The sequence below is a fragment of the Leucopleurus acutus genome (genome assembly GCF_964270905.1).
Source record: "Leucopleurus acutus genome assembly, chromosome: 2".
NCBI lineage: Eukaryota > Metazoa > Chordata > Mammalia > Artiodactyla > Delphinidae > Leucopleurus > Leucopleurus acutus.
In genome coordinates, this window is record NC_139143.1 from 25,249,045 (window position 1) to 25,273,072 (window position 24,028).

Genomic DNA, 24,028 nt, shown 5'->3' on the forward strand with positions numbered 1-24,028 from the left:
CATATTTTAAAATAGGAAGTTGAATGGCTGCAGTTTCCTGCCTTGGTGGAAAGGGTGACGGGTAAAGCTCTTTCTGAGTATAATCCTTAAATACTGAAATCGCTCTCAAAGAATTGAGTCTTCTATCACTATCCAATAGGTAAAAAGACTGCCAAATTTTCCATTAGAGCATCCTATTTTTAGAGTCTTTGGAATCGGTCTTTTAAATTGTATTCCACAGTACAATGTGTTTGACTAAGTTTACAAAGGCAACAAAATAAGCATCCTAAGACCTTACTGTTTTCAAGCTCAGGAAGGAATTTTAAACTTTTCAATCCTATTTTTTTAATCTTAACTTTAAATCTTATAAACGCGCAAATAAAAATAAAGACTAAGATAAATATTGGCCCAGAGGGAGGAACGGAAGGGAGACACTAGGTGCTTCTTGACAACCTACGTGGTGAGGGGAAGAAAACAGGTATGAAGGAAAATAAAACCACCCACAGGGGTGGAGAGACACGGCTGTGGGCAACAGGACAAAAACGAACAGAGGCGCCGTGGAAGCCGCAGGCTCTGCGGGGAGCCGGGAGAGGGACAACTCCTGGCGCGAGTGCCCTAGGGAGGGAGAAATGGGCGCGCTGCGCAGGAAGAGGCCACGGCGGCGACAGAAGAGAGGGAAACGGGAGAGCGCAGAAAGGGAGGAGGTGAGGGAACAGGGCTCCACCGCACCGAGAGGGCAGAGGCGTCGCTGCCGGAGGAAGACAGCGCCAGGGGAGCAGCGAGGGGGTTCCCAAAGGCTTTACCCTAGACGCGAGCCGGCCGGCCAGCTGCGACCCGCTCTTCCTCTCCTCACCTGGGAACCGGAGACGAAAGGAGGGCTACCGCCGGGCGCCGGATCCGCTTCCAGCCCCGCTTGCTGACATGGCGGCCGACCAGCTGTCACAGAGCTTGCTCGGGTCTCCCGCCGCTCGAGTGTAGGAGACACCTCTCGCCTTCCCGCCCCGCCTCCCTCTGCGTACCCCTCCCGGCTGGCTGGCTGGCTGGCTGGCTGGCTGGCTGGTGGCCGGCGGCCCGCCGCCCGCCACCGCGGAGCATAGAGCGCGGATGGCTAGAGAGGAGGCGCAGAGGACGGACGACCATAGAGTTCGAGTTCAGACATCGCCTAGATGGTCCGTCTCTCTCCTCGGCCGTCCACTCACAGTCCTCGGGCGTCTGCGCCGGTACGGAAACGGAAGTGACGGCAAAGGCAAGATGGAGAGGTCGTTCGCACGCACAGTTTGGCCTGTTTACTTCCGCCGGCCTAGACCCGGGGCGAGGAGATGTAGCACATGGGCTTCCCTGTATGGAGTTCGTCGAGGATGTAACGACCCTGGGTAACACTGGGACAGGCCTTAGAGGGTGAGAATGTGGGTCCCAGGGGTGCGACTTCTTTCGAGGCTGATGCTGTCAGCCTTGACCCGCGCTGGGCGCTTTTGCATTTTGAAGTCGGGAGCGGTGAGGCTGATGGACGTCCCGGCGGGGAACCGCCGTGGCTTGTCTGACTACTACCCGCACCTGATGCCCAGTGTGGGATTTGGAAAATCGTCCTCGCGTGTTTACAGATGCCGCTCAGAGACCAAGCGGTACATAACCAGCCCTAGAGTGGCTGAGACCTTGGTGCGGATCCTACGGGGAAAACGAAAATCTTGCCAGCTATTCCTGGAATGCAATCCAGGTGAGACCCTCGTGGCCTTCATTTTCTTGGATGTTCACTTTTGCAGACTGTGTAAAAACATGGCCTCTTCCTTTAAGCAGCTTATATGGCCTCTGTTAATCATCACTCCACAAGATATTTCCGTAGCAGTTTGCACTTTACAAACTGTTTTGATAAAACATGCTCTTAGATTTCACCATCTTCCCCAAAGAACTTTCATCTTACCCTTTCGTGCATCTTCTATAGACCGCAGCAGGATGCCGGGAACACAAGATGTATAGACTTTTTGAAAAATAATTTTTTTAAGCACCATTTCCTATCATGGGGAGTCAGTTCTGTTTAGGTTTGGCAATATCTTTGATGATAAAGTATCCAGAGAGTCTATGAGTAAGTGGTAAGCTAGAGGCAACTATTTTGTTTGTTTGTTTGTTTTTTCTTGAGAGGTAGTGAAACATTGTAAGGAGCGCAGGTTTTGCGGTCTTTGACGGAATGGATTCAAAGCCAGGCAGCACCGCGTTCCAGTTGTGATGGTGGAGTCAAGTGACTGTATCTAATCCGCAGTTTCCTTATATGTAAATCAGGAGTGTAATATCCACTTTGGGAATGTTGTGAGAATTAAATTTATATCATACAGGTAAAACATCTAATTTCTTTGATATTGAAAAAGATTATGTTGTTTCTTTTGCAAATAAACTTTTCGTTCTGTTAATACATTAGGTCCTGGAATCCTGACACGAGCATTGCTTGAAAGTGGTGCCAAAGTGATTGCCCTTGAAAGTGACGAGACTTTTATTCCACAATTGAAGGTATATTTTTGTTTCTAAAAATAATTTATTGTTCAATCAGCTACCTTTGAGTGGTTTAGGGAAGTAATATTAAGCACACTTTTTTTTTTTTTTTTTTTTTTTTTTTGCGGTACACGGGCCTCTCACTGCTGTGGCCTCTCCCGTTGCGGAGCACAGGCTCCGGACGCGCAGGCTCAGCGGTCATGGCTCACGGGCCCAGCCGCTCCGCGGCATGTGGGATCTTCCCGGACCGGGGCACGAACCCGTGTCCCCTGCATTGGCAGGCGGACTCTCAACCACTGCACCACCAGGGAAGCCCCACACAGTTTATTTTTAAACAATCACTTTTAGGGGCTATGCCGTATCTTGTTAGCCTCAGTGACTAGAACATAGTATCAGTGATTGTTGAATGACTGAAAGATGGATTCAGAGACTTTTTTTCTGGTTCTAGCTCTGCTACAGATGGGTGACTGAACAAAATGTATAACTGGTATCTCTAGGCTTGTTTCCTCGTATTAGCAGGCTATGCTGTGCCTCTTCTTTCTTAGAAGGGGATAAGTGAGCTTAGAATCTAATTGGAATGCTAAGATTAGGTTAACGGGACTGTGTTAACTCTGGACTTAGGGTTTCAGAGGCAAGAAAAGTTTGGTGTATTCAGAATAAATTGCATGGAGTAAAGGCATTATCCAAATGGATTTTTTAGTGAATTTGGCTTCATGTATAGCTGACAAGTTCACATAATAGTAAAGTGGAAATTCCTTGCATCATTGTCAGCCTCTTTTTTGTTCTCTTTCTCTTCTTCCCTCCTTTATAAATCTTTTGATTCAATTCAGGAAACTTTTCCTCCATGTGCCAGCTTCCTGAAACCATGTAAAATAGTGTTATCTGAAAGTGCAAGATGACAACAAAAAATGATGAAAATGTATACAAAATCCTGCTTTTTAAAATATAACTGTCACATTAGATGGTTGTTTTTCTACAACTGAAAAAATTCAGGGTTTTTGAATTCAGATTATTTAATTGATGTTAAATCTGCTGGAATTCGAAAAACATGAAGAGAAAAAGAACCCATAAAATTATTCAAAGATTCAAGATCATGAAATGTGATTTAGTAAACATAGCCATCTGTAATTTCAACCTGGAAATTAAAAACAAAATAGCTCTTATCTTGGTCTTTAAATGGGGGGTACTTCTGAAGATTAATCTACATGTTCACAAAATAATTAAGGTGGTATTAAAATGTCCTTCTGTTTACAGTTTGTTATCCTGTAACACAATGGTTGCTTTTCTATAAGATCAAGATAACAGTAGTCTCAATTTAAAAACAGTTGAATCAATGAAATAGAGTGACTAGGGACTAGAGAATTCCTCACAGTATTTCTTACAGGAATATCAGTCATAAAATGTTTCTGAAGCTGTTAATGTAAGCGCAAAATTTAAACGTCTAACTCCCTATTCCCCCCTCCCCACCAACACTAACTTGAGCTCAGCCATTAGTACACATTCTTTCACTCATTGTAAAGTGAAAAGCCATTCAAAGTTGTGTGTGAATTCATGTATATTTGCAAGAATAAAAGAGAAGTAATCATTTATATAGAACCTTTGCAGCCCTGAATCAGGGCCTTGAAGTGGTGCTCTTAGCAGACAGTGCTTCTAGCCACCCAAAGACTCACAATTTTGCTCCTAAGAACTAAAATTATTTTCAAGGATAATGCTTGACTCTGGATTTTTATCTAAATTTAAAATCCCATGGACTTCCTTGGTGGTACAATGGATAAGAAACCACCTGCCAGTGCAGGGGACACACATTTGATTCCTGGTCCAGAAAGATCCCTACGCTGTGGAGCAACTAAGCTCATGCGCCACAATGGCTGAGCCCGCACTCTAGAGCCTGCGAGCCACAACTACTGAGCCCGTGTGCCTAGAGCCCATGCTCCGCAACAAGAGAAGCCACCGCAATGAGAAGCCCGCACACCACAACGAAGAGTAGCCCCTGCTCGCTGCAACTAGAGAAAGCCCGCGCGTAGCAATGAAGACCCAACGCAGCCAAAAATTAATTAATTAATTAAAAAATCCCTCTCACCCCTACTCCATTTCCTTGATAAAATTCCTGGGACTTCACATTAACAATGTTTCAAGCAGGAACAGTTTGTTTTCCTATCTGGATGTGCTAGAGAGACACATGTTGCCAATTGTGTTCTGTAATAATGAATCATCACAATATTGTAATCAACTATACTTCAATTTTTTAAAAAAGATAAAATATCTTAAAAAAAACCAAAATAATAATAAATCATGATATATTTCATTTGAATTGTGAAGACTATTGCTGCAGAAATATCTGTATGTGTTCAGATGAAGAGACATCAGCTTTTGTGGTAAACTGTGTCTTATTTCAGCACATTTATGTCTTCAGCCTGGACTTCAGTATTCAGGTCTATAACTTCCTACCTGCATCTCCACTTTAATCACCTAATAGGCATCTCAAAATTAACATGACCAAAAATATGTGGTTTCTACCTCCAGTCTGTTCCTTTCACTAGTTTTTTTCAAGGGTCCTCTTGAAAGTAATCATTAAAATTTACTAAATTTAGGAATAGAACCATACTTATAGGTTGAATTCAAACAGTTAAGAAAACTTAGGTTTTTTAACTCATAACTTTAAATTGCAGATTCATTAAAACCTTGATAAATACCAGTAGAATTTTCTGTGCATGAGAACCTCAGTGTGCACATCAAAACCTTGCTCTCTTCTATTTGATTTTTTGTAACTTCGAATTAAGTTTGTAGGGTCTATAGCTAACACTTCCTCTCACTACTAAGTTCTCCAGCGCTACTGCCAGCTGAACACATCAGGGCAGTAAAAAGATTGAGGTATATTGGACACCTTCAAGTGTGCAGGGAGTTTTCCTTCTATAGTTGGCTCTGTCTTTACGAAAAGTAAATGAAAAATTAAGAGGAAAATGGAGAGTGACCTACACAGTGAGCTAAGTTCGTTTGGTGAAGGACTAACTAAACTGTTCTGGAAAAAAGGAATGCTCTTGCATCTATCTGCCTTTCACTTTAATATTTTTATTGTTATTTTCTGTTAAAACATCTTCCCATGACTAGCAGATGAATCACAGCTCTGAATAACAGAAATCATTTAGATAAAGTAAAGAAAGTAAAAGGATATGTAATAATTTGTTGAAGGTTTCTATTTTGGGTGCTTTTTCTTGGTAATATTATATTCACTTTTCAGACATTAATTCATTTCTATTAACTGTTACATTTTACGGTATGTTAGTAATGTTTTCTTTGCCTCTTTATTGAGGTAGCAATATTTTTTATAAGAATTACTTTTTGAAGTAGATCTTGGAATTGTTACAAGGTCTGCCTAACACTGAAATTTCTAAACATGTTCTCTCTGTCTCTCTTTAGTCCTTAGGAAAAAAGGTGAATGGAAGACTAGAAGTGGTCTACTGTGACTTCTTTAAACTGGATCCTAGAAGTCGTGGAATACTAACACCTCCCGTTATGACTTCAGATATGCTTTTTCAGTATTTGGGAATAGAAGCACAGCCTTGGTCAAAAGGTGATTTTTGTCATTCAGTAAAGCAAGTACCTTATAACTTGTCAGCTTTCTCTAGCAGTACACCAGATTTGTTGAGATTTGTGTACATGTTTATATTACACAGTTTATGGGTGGTTGCTCTTAAGTTGAATATGGCTTTTCCCTCACCTAGATACAATCAGCAGTTTTGTGGAAGCCAAGTTCCAGATCAAGGAAAGATGCTAAGGCCTAGTTTTGATCGAAATAACCTTAAAGTAGTATAGTTTGTTAACCTAATTTGACTCAGTAAAATATGGTCGTAGGAAAAAAGTGTTAAGAATTTATTTAAATATTTTTGCTTGTATTCTTAACAGGTGCCCCTTTAAAAGCAATTGGGATCTTACCACCTAAAAATGAGAGAAGTGCACTTTGGAAACTTCTACATGACCTATATTCCTGTACTTCTATATATAAATATGGACGACTAGAACTAAATTTGTTTATTAGTGAAAAGGAATGCCGGGTAGGTTATTAACAAGTACCTAATTTTTTGTTTTAAATGTTCTGCGATTTTTCTCAGAGTAGTCTTAATCTGTGTGATTTTAATTTGGGCTCATGACATTTGAGAGTACTAAGGTTGCTTTTAAATTTCTATAGAGCATTCTTTAGGTATTATTTTTTAAAAGGTTTTCTGTGTGATAAAATATATATAACATAAAGTTTACCATTTTAACTATTTTAAGTGTACAATTCAGTGGCATTAAATACATTCACATTGTGGTACAACTATTATTACCATCCATCTATTCTCAGAACTTTTTATCATTCCATACTGAAACTCTGTACCCATTAAACATTAATTCCCCATCTCCCCCCCGCCCCTGTGCCCCTGGTAACCACTGTTTTATTTTCTGTTTCTATGAATTTGACTATTCTATATACCTCATGTAAATGGAATCATACAGTATTCCACTTTGTGTCTGGCTTATTTCACTTAGCATACTGTCTTTAGGGTTCATCCAAGTTGTAGCATGTGTCAGAATGTCATTCCTTGTTAAGGCTGAATAATATTCCATTATATAATTAGACACCACCCCACCACCTTTTGTTTATCCATTTCCGTCAATGGATATAATTGACATGTTGCACTGTATAAGTTTAAGGTATATAGTACAATGTTTTGACTTCCATACATCATGAAATGATTGCCATCATAAATGTGGTGAACATCCATCATCTCATATAGATACAAAATTAAAAAATATTTCTCCTTGTGATGAGAACTCTTAGGATTTACTCTCTAACGACTTTCATATGTAACATACCACAGTGTTAATTATGTAGTTGTACACTACAAAACAGGACGTTTGTACCTTTTGACCACATTCATTCAGTTCCCTCTCCCCTCCACCCCTGCCTCTGGTAACCACAAATGTGATTTTTTTCTATGAGTTTGTTTTTTGAAATATAATTGACCTAAACATTGTGTTAGTTCCTGCTATACAACATGGTGATTTGATATGTCTGTATATTACAAAATGATGACAGATGTTTATATATTACCATCTGTCATCATACAAAGATATTATATTATTATTGACTATTTCCCACACTGTACATTTCATCCCCCTGATTCATTTATTTTGTAACTGGAAGATTGTGCCTCATAATCTCTGTCATCTGTTTCACTTATTCCCCCACCCCCTCATCTCTAGCAACCTTCTGTTGTCTCTATCTGTGACTCTGTTTCTGTTTTTATGTTTGTTCATTTGTTTTGTTTTTTAGATTCCACATATAAGTGAAATCATATTTATTTATCTTCCTTTGTCTGACTTATTTCACATAGCATAATACTCTTTAGATCTATCCATGTTGTCAAAAATAGCAAGATTTCATTCATTTTTATGGCTGAGTTATATGTGTGTGTATATATGTATATGTAAAACATATACATCTTCTTTATCCATTCATCTACCAGTGGACACTGAGGTTATATACCTTTCTCGGCTGTTGTGAATAATGCTGTAGTGAACATAGAGTTTTAGACTTTTTGTTCTTTGAAATCAAAGGGCTTCCTGAAGTCCTTGAGAGTTATGTTTCTTTGCTGCCCAGAATGCTTCATGTTACTAATCTTATAATTCAAGATAACTGGAAATGCTTATTTGTATATAAGAGAACTATGGGTTGAGATGGGGGGCGGCGGGAGATGAAAGCAAGAGATGAAAGGATGATTTGCTTACCAAGATCCAAATAGTAAGTAAATAGTGACTGTCCCTGGAAGAGAGTAGGGGACTCAGAACCTTGAGGCTGTGTGCATACGTGAAGGAATGAAAGGAAGAGAAATAGGAAATGCTTCGTCAGGTTTCATCTTGCTACTAGTAGAATGTTCTAATGTTTCTTTTACCATGGACCTTTTCACATTTGGTTTTCTCTCTCTGTAGTGCCCTTTCATTCAGTGAGGTACCTCTGATCCTCAAGTGTCAGCCTAAGTAATTCTTGACTCAAAATTTAATAGCCCAGCTAATGCACGTTTCTATCACACTTACCCTTCACCACAGTAATTATACACTTCTGTGTCACTTTTTGTTTAATGAGAATTTGCCCTGATAGGTAATATGGTTAAAGGAAATCAGTCTCAAATACATTATATTTTAAGTGTACATGATGATATATTTCCATATGAAAGTTTAAGAAGACTTTCTTTTCTTTGAAATGGTTAAGATTCTGCATTTAATTCTAATTTTCTTTCATTTCTAGATATCATTAAGGTATTAAGATCTGACATATGATTTTGACTGATTGGCTATAGCTATGTATAACATGTAACTTCTGTTTTCCTTTTTCTAGAAAATAATGGCAAATCCCCAAAATCCAAGCTTGTATCAAGCATTAAGTGTGCTCTGTCAAATAGCTTGTGGAATTAAGCTCCTGCATACAGTGAGTAAAATCCTTCTAAATTTCAACAAACAACTTCATGGTTTTTCAGAGGCTGTATTTCTGTGACCAGATTAATTTTATTGTTTTTCCCAAGTGTTTAAGATAATCGAGCACTATACTGATGTTTTTCTGTCACAAATATTTATATACTTCTCTCATTGTAAAACTAATATATTCTCAGTGTAAAAATGTGAGACATGTTAAAGAAAGAAAAGAATTTAAAAAATGATCACTACAGTGCTACCACCCAGAGGTCACTATTGTTGTTTGTGGCATAATTTTAGTCTTTTATTTTTCCTGTTTTTTCTTTTTTGTGTAGAGGAGATTATATTATTTTTTTATTTAATAGCTAATAGTTAATTATAAGATTTTTTTCCCTTCTATCTAAACATTTTTCTTAAGTTTTTAAGACTATATAATAAGTTTTTATAAATTAAGTTTTTAATGACTATAATACCTCATTATAGAGCATTCCCCTTTTTAGTTTATTTCCTTAGGCAAGATCAGAGTTGTCTAATAAGAAGACAATGCAAGCCACATATGTAGTTTTACATTTTTTTTAGTCGCCAGGTTACGGAAAGTAAAAAAGAAACAGGTGAAATTAATTTTAATATTACGTTTTATTGAATCTTCTCAATTCAAAACATAATTTCAGTGTGTAATATTTTTAAATTAGTTATTACATAATTTACATTCTTTTTTGTGTACTAAAAATCCATTGTATATTTTACACTTACAACCAATTCAGACTGGACACATTTCACATGTTCAGTAGCCACATGAGACTAGTATCTACCATTTTGTGTGTGTGTGTGTGTGTGTGTGTGTGTCTCTGCCATTTTTAATAGAGGCCTAAAAGCATAAGAAAAAAACAATAAATACCATTTCTTTCATACCATAATTTACCCATTCTCTTTTTTTTATTTTAGTAGACTAGAGTATATATCAAATTGTTTTTATACAGAATATGTTTGTTTTTTGTTTTTTGTTTTTTTTGTGGTACGCGGGCCTCTCACTGTTGTGGCCTCTCCCGTTGCGGAGCACAGGCTCTGGACGCGCAGGCTTAGCAGCCATGACTCACAGGCCCAGCCGCTCCGCGGCATGTGGGATCTTCCTGGACCAGGGCACAAAACCATGTCCCCTGCATTGGCAGGCAGACTCTCAACCACTGCACCACCAGGGAAGCCCTATGTTTGTATATTTTATGAGCCCTTGTTCTTCCAAGGATATTGGTTTAATTTTAAAAGAGTGTTTCCTCTATGTAGTCTCTTCATTGCTTTTGTCCAGGAACACATTAAGACCTTCAGTGCATACTTAGTTGTTAGAATGTTATCTCATTTGATTTTAGCTTTTGTTCCGATTCTGGTTTTTTTCCTCCAGAATGTATCAGGTTCTTAGGTTGGCTCTCTCTGTTCCTTGTCTTTCGTATCTGTCATACTCTCATCCTTTTTCTGTATTCCCAGAAATCTTTTTCACATTTAGCCTTCATGGCACTGACCCTGCTTTCTGCCTATACTACATATTGTAATCTTGGTACTGTAGTTCTTGGTTTCCCTAAAATCCTTTCTTAACCCCACTGATCTCCTCTCATTCTGTTGGCTTTTCATCTCAGCTCTTCTCTCTTCCTGGCTTTTGGCTAGTTTCTTGATAGAAGGCCCTCTGAGGACTTCAGCTTTCAGGACAGTTTTCTTTTTCTGCAGTATTTGTTTTCAAAAGCCCTATGTTGATGTTTTGCCACGTATTAACCTCCAGAAAGGAGAGGTCTTTCTAGACCCAGCATTTTTAACATTTGTCCATTCTATATCTACTACTGGATGGTCTGTTGTTGAATCCAATTCCCAAGGTCTTACAGGTCTTCCTCTCCTGTGGGTTTGGTAGATGGGAGTGAGGTCTTCTCTGTGCCCACTGCAGTGCCCTAAACTGCTCTGGATAGACCAAGTGTGGGGGGAAGCTGCAGTGCCTGCTGCTGCTGCTGCTTTGCCTTCCTCCACTTAGTGACATTCCTGGAGCTGCTGGGAGTTTCACAGATAAGCAACAATTGCATTTTTCATTCTACGTCAGTTGCCACTGCAATTAGTAATAAATTATCGTTTCTGACCTTACATCCAATATTATAAGTTTTAGTCTTTTAAGTCTGTGTCAAATGCTGTTATTTTGGAATTTAATGTGTGTATATGTATTTATACACACACACACACACAATAATTTTTCAGTTGGGTCATCTTTTAAAATTGCTTCACATACAAAATTGTATGTACAAAAGTTAGATACAAGAAAGGAATGATCCTTTTAAAAATTGACACAAGTTTCTTTGTCTATCTCCTTACATGTCCCAGCATATTCATATCAGTGGTTTTTCCACTAAAGTAGGGCAAAAACATCCCCATAATTGATCTGATAGACCCTAAACTGATTGTGACTGTAATATGCTGGCTATTAAAAATAACTTTAGAATGTATTTGCATAATTATATTAAGGGCAACTCTCTTTTATCTAAGCAAGTAATAGAGTTACCAGTATTTGGCTAGACCTTTGACTCCCCTTTTCTTTATCCAAAAAAAATGAGAGAGAAGAGAAATGTATATGATTTAACTGTCACATGTTGTTTTTCTTACATTCAGTTAGACTGGAGACTTGGCTTTAATTCATTATGTTGTTTAGGCAAGACAATTTTAAAGGCAGTAATAATGTGGGGCACTTTGCACAAAGAGAACTGAAAGAAATGTTTTTTTTTTGTTTATCTTCACTCAAGGAGTCTTGCTTATCATTTGGCACATATACCGCAAATGGGCAGCTGGCAAAGCAAAAGCATAGGGTAAGAACGAATGAATACCTTTCCCTTTTTTCCTCTAATGTAACAGTCTTTATTTTCTTTTGCATTATCTGGTATTCTGTATTTATTTAAATTTTTAATTTTAGAATATCTAGAAAAAATTTTAAACATATCTTATTGATTTTAATATATTCAAGTTATTTTGGAAGGGTGTTATATTTTTCAGCTGTTTATACAATGAATGCTAGCATAGTAATAGGCTTAAACACAGATTCTGACTTTTTTTTAATATACAAATTTATTTATTTTTGGCTGCATTGGGTCTTCTTTGCTGCATGCGGGCTTTCTCTAGTTGTGGTGAGTGGGGGCTACTCTTTGTTGCCGTGCGCGGGCTGCTCATTGCAGTGGCTTCTCTTGTTGCGGAGCACAGGCTCTAGGCGCACGGGCTTCAGCAGTTGTGGTGCATGGGCTTAGTTGCGGCCTGTGGGATCTTCCTGGACCAGGGCTCGAACCCATGTTCCCTGTATTGGCAGGTGGATTCTTAACCACTGCACCACCAGGGAAGCCCCTGACTTCTGTTTTTAACTTTTGAAATGAAAATACCTCTCAAATTTGGAAAACACATGAATATTAAAATGTTTATTCATCTAATTTGATAAACTGAAAACAAGATTTTATACCTTATTAATAAATCATATATATAATATTACTACTTATAATGGTTTATTTCACTAACAGGTACATCTTGTTTCTTACCCTAGGGGTTGGGCTTTAATTTTTGTTTATTTTTTTCCCTTCATAAAGAACCAAAGTGATTATGTTATAGAGTGATCCTCCATTTAGATTATATAGGGCTACTTATAGTGAAGTTGTAATAAAGTAGCTGAAGTTTTAAAAACAATTTTCGGACTCAATTCAGAAGTTCCACTTCGGGATTAAATGCTAATGATTCCCTAATCTCAGCGTATTAGTTCAGTCTGACTTTCCCATTGCTTACTACTTTGGTTTTTTTCTCGCTCTTGCCGCTAAAGGAAAACTATCAATTTAGAAATATGCTGATTTTAGAATAATCAGTGATCATTGTGATTTTAGTTCTGTTTCACTATCCATAAACGTAACTTAATGTAGCCTCACAAAACAGAATAGAGGTAATACATTTTGGCTTGATACCAGTAGGAATTTATCCAAATGACCCTGAAATTAATAACCCTGCATATAGGACACTTTCCCATTTTCTCAATGACAGTGTCAAAAGCTAAAACACTTTTTTGGCTGACATAAATGCATAAACTTTGAGGGATGAAAATGAAATAACCAAATGTTATGTTTTAAGAGAAAATTTTATTCAGATATTTCACATGTCTGATGTCGGTGTGTTCATAATTGTTACAGAAGCGCTTTTAGATATTTAACAGTTTTTTAAAGCACATGATCTTCATTTCCATCCAAGCGGTTTGAGGTTTATACATTTTTGAAGCCATGTTTTTGTGCTGTCACTGGAACTTTTTTCCTAAGCTACATATAACCATTTGTTGAACATCAGGAAAGTTGTTTTTTCCCTCCTTATCAAGTAAACCTATATCTGTAACTCCAAATCTATTTACAAGATGCTGTTTAAAGTCACCTTCAAGGGACTTCCCTGGTGGCACAGTGGATAAGAATCCGCCTGCCAGTTCAGGGGACAGGGGTTCAAGCCCTGGTTCAGGAAGATCCCACATGCTGCAGAGCAACTAAGCCTGTGTGCCACAACTACTGAGCCTGCATTCCAGAGCCCGTGAGCCACAACTACTGTAAATAAATATTTTTTTAAAAATAAATAAAAAATAAAGTCACCTTCAAAAGACTTGTTAACAACATATAATGCTATCAATTGTGAGGTTATTCCCCTCCCTAATTGATAATTGCTAAATATGTTAAAATTTTATTGCCTTCCTTTTTTACTAATTTCTTCAGCTACAGGAATTCAAAACTAGAAACCAGAATTGAGTGAAATTTTTTTTGGCCAACATGTCTTCCACAAACAGTATTTATGTTTAAATATGTATATACATAGGTATTTATTATAAAGTAAATAAGGGGTTACTAGCTAATACGTGAGATTTCCTAAGAACTCAAACATAAGGCTCCCTCTGTTCTGAGGAATAATTTTAGAGGAAAAAACATCTTAATGTTACATCAAGTCACATGCAGTTTTTATTTTAACCTGTATAATACTATATACTGAAGCAGGTTGGCAAACTTTTTGTGTAAAGGGCCAGAGAGTAAATCTTTTATGCTTTGCAGGTCCCATATTCTTTGTGGGTTTGTTGTTGTTTGTTTGTTTTTTTAAGAATCCTTTATAAATGTAAAAACTGTTCTGAGCTCCATATTATACAGAAACAGGCAGGCCATGTACCATAGTTTGCTAACCCTATATTTTTTAAAAATCCAATTAAAAATTATAAGGCAATAATTTTTTTTTTGCGGTACACGGGCGTCTCACTGCTGTGGTCTCTCCCGTTGTGGAGCACAGGCTCCAGACGTGCAGGCTCAGCGGCCATGGCTCACGGGCCTAGCCACTCCGCGGCATGTGGGATCTTCCCGGACCGGGGCACGAACCCGTGTCCCCTGCATCGGCAGGCGGACTCTCAACCACTGCGCCACCAGGGAAGCCCGGCAATAATTTTTTTTATGCTTAGGATCTGGTGTTAATGCCTCAAATACAGAAGAGACTCAACATATGCTAGTGTCACGTTTAGGATTTCATTTTTCCCTGCTTATAAGTTAATAAGCTGTTACTGTTTCATGGGTGCTGGGCAAAGACAGACTCCTGTGTCCTGTGGAATAATGTGATATTGCGTAGTTGTGTGGTGTGCATGCAGTGGGTTTGCACTGCAGCTGAGGAACACAGAGCTGGGGGAATCCACCTCTCTTTAGCAAACATTAATGTCAGTCTATAGAGAGACATTATCTCATCCCCCAAGGTGACTCATTGCAAACAACCCTGAGGAATGGCCCAGGTTAAGAGCAGTTGGGGCCTTGCATTCTTGTCACATCCAAAAATAACCTATAGGGACACGCAGGGTGTATTGTGATTGCCTCTTCAAAAAGGTAGCTTGAATGCGTAAGTGAACAATGTCTTGCACTGGCAATATTTTATGACTAACACATTTTATTTTCCTTTCTCTGCAGGAATCATTAGAACAAAACCTGTGTTTTATTCAACTGACTCCTCATAGGAATTTATTTGCAGGAACCTTAACACCTTTTAACTATGATGTGTTTTTTCACATGTTAAGGCAGTGTTTTATGAAACGCAATGCCAAGCTAATAGACCATTTACAGTAAGTAAGAAAAATAAAAGCAAATATAAAAGTAGCAACTTAATGTGCGAATTGTACTTTCATGTTAGAGCTTTGTTTTTTATATTTTTTATATCTTCATTAACTGAGGTACCATGTTTTCACTCATCTATTTGTACAAAATACTTCATTCTCGCCGGTACACATTTTGAGGAAAATATATTTTCCACATAATCTCCTGAGCTTAATTTTTTTTTCCTTCTTTGAAAAAACAACCAGGGATGCCTACAATTTGTTTTATCTTTGTCAGGATTAATTTAACTACATGAAGAACTGGCTGCTTGCCCCGGCATTAGTGGTAGCATACCCACCATCCACCTCTTGTCATTGCCTGTCGTTAGTGGTTCTGTTTCCTAGGCAAAGTAGGCACAGATCATTATACCACCCTAGTCCTGCTCTGGATCAAATTCTATGTTTCTACCTAAAGCCTTATAAAAATTATACTGTTACTGCCTGCTTTGTATCTATATAATTTTTACGTAGGGCTGATGTGTACAGTTCTGGAAGTTATGCATTTTACCATGTACCCATCAGCCCATAGTCATTCAAAGTACTGTCAGAGGATGGGCAAAATAAATAATCATTTTAATTAATTTGATCATCATTTAATGTATAACTCTGAATGAGCTGCTGATTGAACAATATTTATGTAAAAATAAATGTTAAAAGTGGCAGTAGACCCGTAAAAGTCATCTGTTTTTCATCTTATCAGGAGTGTAGGAAATTAAGGAATACACGTATGATAAACTGTGGTTTAAAATGTTAAGAATTGCCTTGGAGAGCCTGTGGATTGAAAGGATGTTTACAGCTGTGACCAAGATTCCATTCACAGTCAAAAAGTATTGGAAATATTTTCCACCAAAATATTTTAGTACAGTTGTTTACTTGTTATTGTCAGAGGCTCACTGGTCGTTTCTTGCTAGGCTAATAGAATAAGGCAGTTTTCTGCTTTATAATTTATTCACAGTAATTGTTACATAAAAATGTGAAAATTATTTCCTCTTCTGAAAACAAACAGTAGTTCCTGCTGTTTATTAAACTTTTACATGAACCTAAATGTTTACTTATTAAACTTTTACATGAACCTAAATAGAGTTAAGAATATTTTTGTAAAGAGAATTAAAAGATGAAAGGTAGACAGAAGAATTTTTTTTTTTTTTTTTTTTTTTGCGGTATACAGGCCTCTCACTGTTGTGGCCTCTCCCATTGTGGAGCACAGGCTCTGGACGCACAGGCTCAGCGGCCATGGCTCACGGGCCCAGCCACTCTGCAGCATATGGGATCTTCCTGGACCGGGGCACAAACCCGTGTCCCCTGCATCGGCAGGCAGACTCCCAACCGCTGCGCCACCAGGGAAGCCCAGGCAAAAGAATTTTTAAGGGCAATGTTAAACTAGAATTTGCCTAAGAACTGATGAGAACATGTTAAAGCCTAAATCAGCTCTTTTCATTACAGGCAAGCCATGGAACTTTAGGAATAGACATAGTTAAAACTATATATAATAGGCAGGCTATTAAACTGAATAAGATTAATTATATATAATAAGTTAGGCATTTTAAATTGGGCTTAGAAGCCGTCTCTATCAATATTAACTGACAGTTGTTATGATAAAGAATTAAGCACATATACTTTGTATTTATTTTGCAGTTCATTGAGTCCAATTGATGCAATGCATATATTGAAGCAAATTAAAAAAAATAAAGATGTGAAAGTAATAGATATGTACCCTGAAGACTTTCAGCACCTTTTTGAAACCATAGAGTGTTCCAAAGATGATCACTATAAGTGGCTATATGATGACTTCATGGAAGATGTAATCATATAGAGAAGTGGACTGATAAGACATTAACTGGAGCTGTTTATTTATTTGGAAATTATGGCACAAATGAAAAAGAACTGAGTTTGAAAAACTCACATCCTTTCAACAGAAGATAACTGTTCTTGTTTTGCACAGCTAGGCAGATCAATTCTTGTGCCATTGATACCATTACTGTATTGGATAAAATAATGGCTGCTATTTTATTCAAACTGAATAAAAGGAAAACTTCAGTTAATTGTGGATTTGATCAAATTGGATTTGTTTTGTTTTAAATTCCTATCTACTATAAGCATACTGGTAGTTATAGGGTATTAGCAGATGAAATTTAGTTTTGGAAATTCTTTTGGCCAAATATCTTACATTATACTTAAATATTCCATTTTCACTGTCGATTTTTATATCCTCCTGGGGGAGCAGAAGAGTTTGTACGTAATTAAACTTGGAAAGTAAACTGATTTAGTGGGTTTTCTTACTTTTCAGTTTGTTGAAATGTATTATCAAGTACTGTACAATGAAATTATTTAAATTTTAATATGGTTTAAATTTTTTAGAAATTAAAATATTTTAAGTAATAAGATTTTGTGCCTATCTGTTCAAACATAAAATTGACCCTAACTTATTCACTTTAAATTCCGTCACTTATAGTCAATGTACTTTCAGTGAGTAATTCAGTCTGTGTTATTCAAAACTCTCATGCATTTTCATTCCATCAAGAAAGTTCATCTGAAGTTAGACCTTTACATGAACCTAAATGGAATTAAGAATATTTATTTTCTTAGCTCTTTGAAGAAGCTACTAGATTTTACCTGAGACATCTAATCTCCTCAGTTAGATTTCTTTGCTGTTATAACACTTCATAATACCTAAGGCATATTATTAGTAACTCTTTGTAAGGCGTGTGTTTTTAATAACACTTAGCCAAACCAGTTCTTCCCAACATCCCTACTGTTGTCCTTGGTTCACAGTTCAGTCCAGCTAGAAACTCTGAATCCTTGTTTGTTTGTTTTTTAATTTTTTTTCGCTGTGTTGGGTCTTTGGTGCTGCGCGCGGGCTTTCTCTAGTTGCATCAAGCGGGGGCTGCTCTTTGTTCCGGCCTGCTGGCTTCTCACTGCCGTGGCTTCTCTTGTTGCGGAGCACGGGCTCCAGGCCCTTGAACTTCAGTAGTTGTGGCTCGTGGGCTCTAGAGCGCAGGCTCAGTAGTTGCGGCGTGAAGGCTTAGTTGCCCCACGGCATGTGGGATCTTGGTTCCCCGACCAGGGATCAAACCCACATCCCCTGCATTGGCAGGTGGATTCTTAACCACTGCACCACCAGGGAAGCCCTAAATCCTTTTTTCTCTTGTAATTCCTATCCTGCCATTACATAATCTGCCTAATCTTTATAATGTCATTCTGTCTTCTCAATCCGATGCCTTAGGCCTAAATTTCTCCTGGGACTTCTTAACTACCTCTCTCTCATCTTCCAGTACATCTTGTTTATTACTGCTATATTAACTTCCTAAAACATTTATTTCACCATAATTTCTTCTAAGGCCTTGGTTTCCTAATGGGTAATAGTGGCATATATTAGGGTTCTTGTCAGGAGTAAATCATTTACGAAAAAGGGCTTAGTGTAGAAACTTGACAGTGGTAGTTATAAGTGTTGGTGTAATGCATTATCTTCCCCCACTCCCTCATATATAGGTAGCCAGAGACCTCTGTGCTCTTCATTCTGCATTCAAAAAACTAGAGTTTATAAAAAACGAATTTACAGTTGTCTATTCACTGAAAGATATGAGTAATTAATGAAGCTTAATATGTGGGGGTAGTTGCTCATGGTAGCAGTCAGGTGCCCCAAGAATTTCGAATTAAAGGTAGCCTTGTTACACAGTAAAAACCCAGAGGCGTCAATAGGAACTGAAGTCTCTGGAAAGGCCAATTAAGTTAACTAAAAATTTACAGCCAATATCATTAGCAATCAGTAGGTCAGGCCACTTTCAAATAGGGGGTGTAGGCAGAACCCTGATGGTGGGAGTGTATGATTTGTAATAACCTTGGCTGTGTAGGCAAGAAAAAAGAGAATTCAGAGTTGGGAGATGGGTTCCTATATTTCTTAGTTTATTTTTTTTAAGATGAGACATTTAAACATGTTACTAGGTTACAAGAATGAAGTCAGCTGAGAAAGACATATTAAATATAGCTCAGAAGGATTAACTGATGTTCATAAGAAAAGGAATGGGATCAAAGTACAAGAGAAGCACATTTTGCTCTTAGCCTAGATAAAGGGTCAAGTATGGGGACTTCCCTGGTGGTCCAGTGCTTAAGAATCCGCCTTCCAATGCAGGGGATGTGGGTTTGATCCCTGGTTGGGGAACCAAGATCCCACATGCCGCGGGGCAACTAAGCCTTCATGCTGCAACTACTGAGCCTGCGTTGGGTCTTCACTGATGCACAGGCTATCTCCAGTTGTGGCAGGCGGAGGCCACCCCTCTGTTGTGTGCAGGCTTCTCATTGCAGTGATCTTCCTGCACCAGGGATCGAACCCATGTCCCCTGCACTGGCAGGCGGATTCTCAACCGCTGTGCCACCAGGGAAGTCCTCAACTCGTTTTAAAAAAACATTTATTTATTTGGCTGCGTTGGTTCTTAGTTGTGGCACGCAGGATCTTTGTTGCAGCACATGAGATCTTTGTTGCAGCGTGTGGGGATCTTTTGTTGTGGTTCACAGGTTCTCTAGTTGCGGCACACAGGCTCCAGAGTGTGCAGGTAAGATCATGTTGGTTCAAAGATTGCTAGGAGAGCTAAGAACTTGAGTTATTACAACAGGAGACCCTTTCAGTGGTATTTAGGAAGTTTTTGTGTGTCCGTTTTTGCAATATTGGTAGGTAAGAAATATTGATAAGAAAATAGATGTTTGGGGGCTTCCCTGGTGGCGCAGTCGTTGGGAGTCTGCCTGCCAATGCAGGGGACACGGGTTCAAGCCCTGGTCCAGGAGGATCCCATGTGCCATGGAGCAGCTGGGCCCACGCGCCACAACTACTGAGCCTGCGCTCTGCTTTAGAGCCCACGCACCCCAACTACTGAAGCCCATGTGCCACAACTACTAAGGCCTGCGTGCCTGGGGCCCGTGCTCCACAACAAGAGGGGCCACCGCAATGAGAAGCCTGCACACCACAATGGAAGGGTGCCCCCCGCCCACCGCAACTGGAGAAAGTCCGTGCAGCAGTGAAGACCCAACGCAGCTAAAAATAAATAAATAAAATGAATAAAGTTATAAAGAAAAAAAATAGATGTTTTTCTCTAGAATAAATAAGAATGCAGTCAGCATAAATTCAGAAAGTGATTGGGACCAAAATATGCATGCTCTACATTAGTAGGGTAAAAAAAAATGTTCTTTGTTACTGTGGAGTATTACCATTTGTTCTTGTGTCACTAAATTGTAGAATGGCATTCAGCAGGTTACTTATCTGGGTCTTGATTTTGCACATGCAAAACAGAAGGAGTTAACTATGTGGGCTTCTTCTAATACCCTATGTAATTATCTGACAATGTGTTGTCCAAAGTGTATCTTCTATAGGGAAGAAAATTTCTCCTTTGCCCACCACATAAGGAAAATCTAGAGAATGAAGTCAACATAGAGAAAGCATGGAAATAGGGCGACAACATTCTGATAACATTTGAACCCCTGACTCCAGCCATACCCGAAGCCATACACGTGTCCAAAGCCAAGAAAATGCCCGAAGCCAACCAATTTCCTTTTTTTGTTTAAACTAGTTCAGGATGGAATTCTATCACTTTTAATCCAGAGTCCTAATATAAATACTATCTTAATAACACTCATCAATAACATCCCATTTCTACATTAATACAGGGACTCTTCTGAGTTTAACTACTAAAAATTAGCATGCTCCTAAAGTGATGACTGTGGCTGGTGATCTCCAAGCCACAAGTGTGGACCTTTGGATTAGTATAGAAGGGTTTCTTTAATTCCATGACCTGTGAGTGTATTATTTCCACCATTCTAAAGCTTGAAAGAGGAATTCTAGTTACCTGATGAGATATGTAATAGACTTTAAAAATAATCCAGTAATTCTTGGTTAAATGTTCATTCAGTTTATTATTAAAACTGCTTGGTAATTCTGTATTAAACGTTTATAAGGGACTTCCCTGGTGGTCCAGTGGTTAAGACTCTGCGCTTCCACCACAGTGGGCACATGTACGATCCTGATCCCTGGTCAGCGAACTAAGATCCCACATGCCTTGCTGCACAGCCAAAAGAAAAAAAAAATTATAACTACTACTTAATTTACCTCTTGCTAATAAAATAGTGTGTTAAACTTTCAGTTTGGGTTTATGGGGAATAAGGCACAACATTCTATGCTCTTCTTGGTTTTTATCTGCTCATTTAAAGTGAGGATATGAAAGTAATGGAACAAGTAGAGTATATTTTTAAATTTCAACTTAGATTCCTGGTGAAAGCTAATTGTAAAGCACGTTAGTAAGGATTTTTATTGGAAACATCAAATCTTCTCTAAAGAAGATTTCTCCAAAACTTTGAGAAAAAAGGTCAGCTCCAGGATTTCCTCATTATTTATGGTATAGAAATCTCTACTACATATCATGAAACTCTCATAACATCCTCCAGTTCTCTTTAAAATAAACTTTCTTTTACTGTTTTCATACAAAAGAAACTTGCACAAGAATTTGTTGAGTGCAGGATAGGAATGAGTGCCTAGGGATTCTGGACTTCTGTTTCTATAAAATGTCTAAACCATAATGTGGTCCCTCCTAGGTAACTTTTTTTTTTAATATATATATACCAGCATTTAAAAAAATTTATTTTATTTATTTATTTTTGGGTTTTTTTGGCTGCATTGGGTCTTTGTTGCTGTGCGCGGGCTTTCTCTAGTTGCGATGAGCGGGGGCTACTCTTCACTGTGGTGCGCGGGCTTCTCATTGCGGTGGCTTCTCTTGTTGCGGAGCACGGGCTCTAGGTGCACAGGCTTCAGTAGTTGTGGCTCGCAGGCTCAGTAGTTGTGGCTCGCAGGCTCTAGAGCGCAGGCTCAGTAGTTGTGGTGCATAGGCTTAGTTGCTCCGTGGCATGTGGGATCTTCCTGGAGCAGGGCTTGAACCCATGTCCTCTGCATTGGCAGGTGGATTCTTAACCACTGTGCCACTAGGGAAGCCCCCTCCTAGGCAACTTTAAAGAACAGTATGAGTCAGCCATCTTTAATTTCTGAGTGGTCGTTGTATAGAAAATCTGGAATCTGATGTTTGTGATTTATCATTTAGGATTTCTGAAAAGCAGAACTTCCCATTTTCCAATAGTTTGATGAATCTCGTTTATTAAGAGGAAAAAAAGAAAAACACCCTTAACCCTTCTGTTACTGAATATGTGATTCTCATTTTAAAATATTATATTTGTGTTATTATGGAATTGTTTATTCCATTGGTAGGAACAGATCCAAGTTTGTGGGCCTAAGGCTTAAACAACTTTAGGGAGCCCCCTTTTAAAACTGTGGAATAAATAAAATGGTAAGAATATATATATGCCATTTTAACCTTTTTTTTTTTTTTTTTGCGGTACGTAGGCCTCTCACTGCCGTGGCCTCTCCTGCTGCGGAGCACAGGCTCCGGACACACAGGCTCAGCGGCCATGGCTCACGGGCCCAGCCGCTCCGTGGCATGTGGGATCCTCCCGGACCGGGGCACGAACCCGTGTCCCCTGCATCAGCAGGCGGACCCCCAACCACTGTGCCACCAGGGAAGACCCCTATTTTAACCATTTTAAGTGTTCAATTCTGTGACATTAAGTACATTCACATTGTTGTGCTACCATCACCATTATATATTTTTAGAACTTTTTCATCATCCCAAATAGAAACTCTATAACCCATTAAACTAATTTTCCATTCCCCCCTCTCCCCTGGCCCATAGCTTTTGTCTGTATGAACATATCTATTCCAGGGACCCTATATAAGTGGAATCATACAGTACTTGTTGTTTTGTGTCTGGCTTATTTCACTTAACATTATATTTTAAAGGTTCATTCACATTGTAACATAATCAAATTTCATTCCTTTTAAAGGTTGAATAATATTCCATTGTATGTATATACTGCATTTTATTTATCCATTCAACTGTAGATGGACACTTGGGTTGTTTCTACCTTTTGACTTATTGTGAGTAATGCTATGAACACTGGTGTGGAAGTATCTCTTGGAGTCCCTGCTTTCAGTTCTTTTGGGTAATGGGATCTCTTTTAAGAAAAAGGATACAAAACAATGAATACAAATATAAGTACAAAAGGAGGGACTTCCCTGATGGTCCAGTGGCTAAGACTCCACACTCCCAATGCAGGGGGCCCGGGTTCAATCCCTGCTCAGGGAACTAGATCCCACATGCCACAACTATGAGTTCGCATACCGCAACTATGAGTTCTCACGCCGCAACTATATAAAAGATCCCGCATGCCACAACAAAGATCCCACACGCAGCAATGGAGATCCTGCGAGGCGCGACTAAGACCCGACACAGATAAATAAATATTAAAACAAAACAAAACAAATATAAGGGGACTTCCCTGGTGGCGCAGTGGTTAAGAATCCACCTGCCAATGCAGAGGACACGGGTTCGAGGCCTGCTCCAGGAAGATCCCACATGCCACGGAGCAACTAAGCCTGTGCACCACAACTACTGTGCCTGCGCTCTAGAGTCTGTGAGCCGCAACTACTGAGCCCACGTGCCACAACTACTGAAGCCCGCGCACCTAGAGCCTGTGCTCCACAACAAGAGAAGCCACCGCAGTGAGAAGCCCGCGCACCACAACGAAGAGTAGCCCCCGCTTGCCGCAACTAGAGAAAGCCCACGCGCAGCAACAAAGACGCAATGCAACCAAAAATAAAATAAAAAATTTAAATTATAAATATAAGTACAAAAGGGAATATTTGGAATAAGAAAAAAAATAACAAAAATATAGATTTTTTAAAGCTGATAAATACAAACAACAAAAAATCCAGAAAAAGTAACATATGTTGTTATTAGCTGTGATAGAGCCCTGTGATACATTTTTTCCCTTGCATTTTTTGGCTGCATACTCTTTTATCATTTCTTCACAAGACAACAATTTTTTGTTGTTGTAATAAATTTACCCATTTATTATAAGCTAGCAATGTTTCAAATGGTGGAGCCT

At 38.8% G+C, this 24,028-nt stretch overlaps 2 protein-coding genes across 4 annotated transcripts in view; one reads left to right on the plus strand and one right to left on the minus strand.

Moving 5' to 3' along the window:
• Positions 1-952, minus strand: part of CNST (consortin, connexin sorting protein) — a 115,658-nt gene extending 114,706 nt beyond the window's left edge. The window contains exon 1 of the mRNA XM_082833474.1: positions 833-952. The gene's annotated coding sequence lies outside the window, so the exon portion shown is untranslated. The remainder of the gene's footprint in view (positions 1-832) is intronic.
• A 282-nt stretch (positions 953-1,234) lies between these two features.
• Positions 1,235-17,363, plus strand: TFB2M (transcription factor B2, mitochondrial). Of its 3 annotated transcripts, XM_082833479.1 has the most exons (9): positions 1,235-1,377; positions 1,581-1,693; positions 2,390-2,478; positions 5,878-6,031; positions 6,364-6,512; positions 8,837-8,926; positions 11,679-11,741; positions 14,871-15,022; positions 16,688-17,363. In XM_082833479.1, the coding sequence occupies exons 1-9, from the start codon at positions 1,322-1,324 to the stop codon at positions 16,863-16,865; spliced, it is 1,044 nt and encodes a 347-aa protein (XP_082689605.1). In that variant the 5' UTR covers positions 1,235-1,321; the 3' UTR covers positions 16,866-17,363. The 3 variants fall into 3 exon arrangements, with proteins under 3 accessions (XP_082689605.1, XP_082689603.1, XP_082689604.1); XM_082833477.1 differs by having other exon boundaries at positions 1,267-1,693; XM_082833478.1 differs by lacking the exon at positions 11,679-11,741 and having other exon boundaries at positions 1,267-1,693.
• The last annotated feature ends 6,665 nt before the right edge of the window (positions 17,364-24,028 follow it).